Below are 7,399 nucleotides of genomic sequence, written 5' to 3' on the forward strand. Positions count from 1 at the left end.
TATAAAATACTATATATAATGAACAACTCCCCAGGGAGTTATGGAATATAAATACAATTGCAGAGTTTAAAAAAAAATTACAGATTGGTTATCAACTGATGTTCATAGACAAACTGATTAATATTCAGTGAATGGTACTTTATGTATATAGGATTGATATTATCATTAATTTAATTTCTTTTATTATCTATGTAATTGCTTGTTTGTGATAAAAAGTACAACAGCATTACAGGATATTATGTTCGATAAGTTGTTGATTTCTGATATACAGTAATATAAAATTGTGATTAAGATAGACTTCTACTACCAACTTCGCCTTTTTGTGTTTTGTTTATTCATGTTTATCTATCTGTGTTTATATTTTATTAATACGTACATATTGTATGTGACAAAAAGTCTAAAATAAATAAAAATTCAAAAACAATAGGTCTGAGCACTTGGAAGGCAGATAATAAGAAAGGAGTAGCCTTTAACTTTGCATAGGTAGGTGTTAGTACAACTAGGCCATCTTTTGATAAGTAGGCTATAAACAATATCATCCTTTGAAACATAATGCATAGTTAGATGACCATTTTATATGTTACTGGGAGTGAACACATCGTCAGTGGGACTGTTCCCTTGCTACAAATTGATCCTATTTGTTTGTCTATGTACCAGCAGGAATCTGCTTCCAAGGGTTTTTTCTTTTGAATATGGCTATAGTCACTTCCAAAAAAAAATTGCTTTCTCTAGTCTATTAAAACTAAAGATGAGTCAGTTTTGATGCCAAGTACATATTTGGTTAACTTCCTTTTATTACCACAAATATGTGAAAAAGTAGAAACGGCATCTTTGTGAACGGATCCAAATTAAACTCAAGTATGCCTTTCGACAAATATTTAACACAGCTCAAGAATATTCCCTTTGTGAATATATTTTGACATGTGCCAAGATGTTTTACGGGCTCATAACAAACAAACGCAGACAGTTAGCGTTTAAAATGACTTTAGCAACATTACATGTCCAGAAATGTAGAAAGATGAGAGTATGGCAGGAGTTGAATGATTCAGATCTTTCATGCAGCAACACCCCCAGCTGAGAATCAGAAAGCCTGATGATTGCAGTCTTTAAAGGGCAACTTTATTCAACAAGAAAGTTCTTGAAAAATTTTCAACAACTTGATAAAGATCACCAGAAGAGAGTCAAATTTTATTAGGGAAAAAGTGTTCTTAACTTAAATGAATCTGGCACTACAATGATGCACACCCCACCAAAAGTTGTTGCAAAGAAGGGACTAAAACAAGTAAGTAAATGCACCAGTACTGAAATGGGAACCGACTGGGAATTCTCTGCCCCCGTAATGATTTTTCCATGTTTGCATTTTAAATAGTACATGACACAAGTTGCACCTTCAGGGACACTAGGATTAGCACATAAATGTGGTTGTATGACTTCAGAAACTCTTCATTCATTATTCACAGACTGCAAAAGAGAGACCATCACTTCTGATATAAGATAATCAGCCGACTGTCAATTGAAGTGATTGAGTTGGCCAAACAAAATGAAGTGACAATTCTCACCTCATCCCCACATTCTAGCAACAAGACGCAACCTTCTGATGAGGCAATTTATAGACCATTCAAGACTTACTATAACCAGGTGGTAGACCTCTGGATGAAACAGAATCCTGGGAAGACCTTGACATTGTATGAAGTTGCAAGTTGTGTTGGTACTGCACACCATCATGATTCCAACAAATATCACTGCAGCCTTCCGTAAGACAGGAATATTTCCACTTAATCATGAAACATTCTGTGGTGCAGACTTTCTGTGTAATGCAGTGACGGACAGTCCAGCCCCATCTGAAGAACTGTCCAATGTTGTAAGTGATTGCTGTGAAAATAGTGATCAGCTTAAAACTCCCTCCATCCAAGCCGAAGCTGAATCTTCAGTCGATTACCTCCATCACTGCAGAGTAAGCTTTGCCCTCTAATCATATAATTGACATAGGAGAACTGAGGAACCGATTGCTGAAGAAGGGTCCAACAGCCGAGCATAATTGAAAAGTTACCTACAAGTTGAAGAGCGGAACATCAACAGAAAATCCCGAACCAAAGGAAAAACTAGAATTGCCACTGACACCCCAGAAAAGCAGGTGATATCACAACAAAAAGCAGAAAGGGGAGAAAAAGAAACCTTACAGGAGACTATTCAGGAAATACGACAGAAATTCTCAAAATAACACTGAACAAGTAACTGAGGGGAAAAGGGCGTTCCCCACCCCAAGTCTCTGAGGAAGTAGTTCGTCCTTGAGCAATGCCCAAGCCCATGGCTTACTGTACATGGGTCTCAAACCTAAATAACATATACATCCACATGTGATTGTAGTGTCTCTCATAGTGACCAACGTACTGTCTCACCCTGCCCCCACTCGGTGGGGCACAGTGAAACAAGTTTAGCTTTTGTTTTCTGTGTTTCTAATTACCATTGTTTATTTGTTTTATGAAAATTAATTTACTTAAAGAAAGGTTAAGTAGTGGTGGTAGTGTGTACTTCTTTTGAGTTGATTAGTGTACAAAACCAGGAAGTTATGGGAATAAACAACTTTTGTGTTTCACTGCACCAAACTCTTTCCTACTGTACTTCTTAGATATACTCTTTAAATATCAGTTTGTTGTGGAAAACAGAATAGCAGATGTTCTCCGAAACATTTGGATTCAGTTGAGATTTTTTTTCCTAATACTTTGTTGCTGTTTCAAAAAGTGTAAGTTACTGAAATAATTAAACATCATAAACAAAAAAAATGTTTATCTATCAACATACCCTTTATACTAAACAAACGTTTCTATGAATACCTCGTCTAGACTACACCCGTCCTTTCACTAGCATCTAGTATTCATCCTATAATAGTCCATTTATCAACACTTAACATGTCCTCATATCAACTCACATCCCCTTAACAAGTTGCTTATCAAACCTGGTCTATCCTTAGCACGTTCTTGTATTAACACCAAATGTAAATTTAATCTGTTCTTCTATCAAAATCTCACACACTTCTACTAGTTTCTTCTACCAAGACCTCATGCATCCTGCAAGTCCTATCAAAAGCGTTTACTTTGCTAATCCTTCTATCAAAAAACACCACTTACCCTGGCAATCCTTTTTTCATAACACCACCTATCTTGCTAAATCCTTCTATGATCACCAAAAACAGAGTAAACCATTTCTTCTATTAACATGTTGTCTACACCACTGAACAAAATACTTTATGTATGTATATTTACTTTAGCTATATTTAACCAAATACTATAGATCGACAGATAGATATCAAGATACATAAAGGTATAATAATAAGCATGCTTTCTGAGCTCCTGATCGATAGACCATAACTTTCACAGGCCCAGCATACTTCTGTATAAGATAATTATATTTTCAACGTTATTGTCCTTTAACAAATAACTTATCAGCAATTTACATCAGACAAGTAATTATATCAGCACTTTCTTTAGTGTAAAATAGTCATTCTATCAGCATCCTCTCTATTGTAAACTAGCACACCTACCAACATCTTATCTACTGTATACATATATATATACTAGTATTCCTACCAATATTTTATCTGCTATATATACCAGTATTCCAATCAACAACAATCGTTATGATGTGAACGCGTTTTACAAGATGGCGAAGCATGATTATACTTAATTATCATTGTCATAAGACATGTTAGACATATGCATTTAACAGTACATTCTTAAGCTAGTCCCTTAGGGATTTTCAAGAATTAGAAGAGTGTATAGCTATAGTATTTCAACCACACGATATTCGTCATATCTATTGTTGACAACGCGTTTCACGCAATCCAGAGTTCTTCAGGGTGTTTGAGGTACAAAAATACAATAGTGACCGGAACACTATTTATATATAGGTCATTTATTACAACAACAATCGTTGAGCCTCGGCAATAGATATGACGAATACAGTGTGGTTGAAATGATATTATTGTACACTCTTCTAATTCTTGAAAGTCCCTAAGGGACTAGATTAAGAATGTACTGTTAAAAACATGTCTAACATAATGTCTTATTACAAGCATAATTAGTTATATTCTACCAACACCTTATCTACTATAGCTATATATCAGTCTTACCAACATCTTATCTATTATATATCAGTATCTTACCAACATCTTACCTGTTATATATCAGTATCTTACCAACATTTCATCTATTATAAATCAGTATCTTACCAACATCTTATCTGCTATATATGTTTCTTAACAACATCTTATCTGTTATATATTAGTTTCTTACCAACATCTTATCTGTTATATATCAGTTTCTTACCAACATCTTCTCTGGTATATATCAGTATCTTATCTACACTTTACCACTCACTTTATGAATACTATTATGTATACAGTATGCAAGTCCTACTGTACACACCTTGTCCACACTTAACCGATTATGTTGCAAACGCCTAATCTCCTTTAATTCGTCGATTCTCTCAGCTTCTTCTCTACGCAAAACTGATCCTACTCTCTACATTTATGTAAACTATATAAGGACCCAGTGGAGTATCTAAGGTATGGCACGTGCCCTAGGCGCCACTTGAAGAGGGGCGCCACTGAGCAGTTTCTATTAAAGTCAGACAAGTCATCCTTAATAGTAAAAAAAGAATTTTCTTCAGATGTATGATCTGTCTTTGATTATCATGAGTGAGAAGCACTAGGATGGCCGATTGTTAAACCATTTATATAAATTATTAAGTAAAAAATACAGTGCTGGGTGCAACATGGCCACATACCTTATAGTACCACACGGTGCCAACTGACAGTCAGATCATTCTCCTGCACAAACTAAGGATGTAGTCCAGAATTTTGTTCAAATTCTATGAAATTTAATGTTCTTATTAAAAAGTGCCATTTCCTTATTTCAGAGCATTGTGTAAGAAGACCATGAATCGTTTCTTTACGAAGCAGAAGGAAAGTGGAGCTGGAGGACGGAAGAGAAGAAAATTGGAGGCAGAGGAAGTTAATAAGTCGAGCAAGTTGTTCATGCACTTCTTTGAAAAGCCCAGAACAAGTAGTTTGACACGTTCCATGGAGTCGCCTGCCCCAGCTTCAAGTTTGTTAGAATCCGAAGGTGGATCAACTACAAATGTGTCAGAAACTGAGGAGAAAGTCAAGTCAGATAAATCCCAGTATAATGAGATTAAGAGTGAGGGTGCCAGAGAGAACGTGGACATGACAGAAGGGGAATACGATGGTGGTGATGTTGAGTTTATTGACGAAATTATATCTGACGACACTAAACCTGATGAACTGGATGGTGTCGAAGAGCCTTGAACTGTCATACCGGAAGTGATTGAATAGCATGACATTGGACTTCTGAAGTTCGACAATGATACTGGAAAAGCAATTCTACCTGACACGTTGAGAACAGAAATAATAAAGGTGGGTTCGAAGTATTTCCTACTAACAAATAACTGTTCAATGAACAAAACTTGGTTCAAGAGGAAATTCGGAAATGGTCATGGTGAGGAAGTGACTCATTCATGGCTGGTCTATTCCCCTTCTAAAAAGTCTGAATTTTGTATCTGTTGTCTTCTCTATTCCTGGTCAGATCATCAATCCTCATTGGAGCAGAAAAGTGGATTCAACCAGTGGAAAACACATGAAAGGATTAGTGTTCATGAAAATGCTAAGAATCATCAGGAGTACTTCACACAGTGGAATGAAATGGAAAGAAATGTAGCTGAAAACAGAGGAGTTATTGACGCTGAACTTCAGTCACAGATTGAGAAGAAAAAGCAGAAGTGGCGTGATATCTTGACGAGAATCCTTCACTGCATAAAATTCTTTGCGACTCAGAACCTGGCTTTGCGAGGACACAGGGAGTCACTTCAGCCAGACGATGACTCCAATATGGGAAATTTCATTGGCTTACTGAAACTACTGGCTATCTTTGATCCTGTCATGACAGGACACCCCACTCGTGTGGAAAGTCATCCTGGATCCACGTCTTATCTTTCACCGGGTGTTCAAGACGAATTCATCCACATGATGGCATCCACTGTTCGCCAGAGTTTACTGAGAAGCATTCGTAAAGCCAAGTACTATGGTCTCATGTTCGACTCGACCTTTGATCAGGCACACTGTAAGCAGATGTTAGAAGTAGTGAGGTACGTGGAAGCTGATTTTGAAAGGAAAACAGTCCGTATTAGAGAGTCCTTCTTTGGTTTTATCCAGATAAGACAGAAGGATGCTGAGAGCTTGGTTAAAGACATCTTGAAACATCTAGAGAAGGAAGAAATGGAGCTACAAGATTGTCTGTCACAGTACTGTGACAACGCTGCTGTGATGGCTGGACACGGAAGTGATTTTCATCAAAGAATAAGTGAGAAAAACAACCTGGCAGTGTTTGTGAATTGCGACAATCACTCACTCATCTTGGTGGGTGTACATGCAGCCAAGCAGGATACAATGATGGTCACGTTTTTTGGAATCACCGAAGCTCTCTACGTGTTCTTCTCTCGTTCACCACATCGCTGAGAAAAACTCAAAAACGCCATGCCTGTGGTTGTTAAGTCGCAGTCCGAAATCAAGTGGAGTGCAAGGACAGAAGCAGTGAAGCCCGTCAACAAGTACCTTGAGGTGATACTTCAAATTCTCCAGGGCATGATAGACAATGAATACGAGACAAGTGAAACAAGAAGTGACGCAAGGCAGCTGTATAACCGCATGTTGAGTTACGATTTTCTGACTTTGCTACGATTTTGAAACAAAGTATTCATTCGCATTGACCATATTCAAAAGAGGCCGCAGGATCTTAGTATGAACTTCTACGGTGCTGCCTTGGATTTGAAAGCCCTCCGAGATCATTTTGATGATGAAAGAAAAGTGCTGGTCAGTGAGTCACTTGAAGAACTCGGTCTCTGTCAAGAATGGAATATTGAAGTTGAAAGACATCAGAGATGAAAGAAACGAATGGCTGATGAGAACTCGAGAGACGCTGGGTTAACAGCCAAGGAGGGAATGGAAAGAGTCATGAAGGGAATACTCGACCATCTTCACAGAGAAATGGACGAAAGGTTCGCACGTTTGCGCGACACCGACGTTCCTTCTCGATGTCGATGGACTGTGTTACAGCGCCAACAGTAACGACCTAAAGAAGAAGTGCAAAAATGTGGGTGAATTGTACAGCTCTGATGTTGATAGACAGCAGCTATATGAAGAAATTTTGGATTGCAGAATGCTGCTATCAAGTCAGGCCAACATGAAAATATCAAGACCTATTTATTGTTCAGCTTGGAGATGAGCGTTTTCCCCAATCTTCACATTGCTATTCAGATAATGCTAACCATCGCAGTTTCCATTGCCAGCTGTGAGAGATCATTCGAGCAAGTTAAACTAATTAGT

The 7,399-nt window shown here is 37.6% G+C and overlaps 2 protein-coding genes across 6 annotated transcripts in view; one reads left to right on the forward strand and one right to left on the reverse strand.

Moving 5' to 3' along the window:
• LOC106461102 (sodium channel protein para-like) overlaps positions 1 to 7,399 on the reverse strand; it is a 229,094-nt gene that overhangs the window by 192,106 nt on the left and 29,589 nt on the right. The gene's annotated exons all lie outside the window — the stretch shown is intronic.
• Positions 5,474 to 6,532, forward strand: LOC106461103. Its single transcript, XM_013920895.1, has one exon. The coding sequence runs from the start codon at positions 5,474 to 5,476 to the stop codon at positions 6,530 to 6,532; it is 1,059 nt and encodes a 352-aa protein (XP_013776349.1).

The sequence above is a fragment of the Limulus polyphemus genome, unplaced genomic scaffold, assembly GCF_000517525.1.
Source record: "Limulus polyphemus unplaced genomic scaffold, Limulus_polyphemus-2.1.2 Scaffold898, whole genome shotgun sequence".
Lineage (NCBI taxonomy): Eukaryota > Metazoa > Arthropoda > Merostomata > Xiphosura > Limulidae > Limulus > Limulus polyphemus.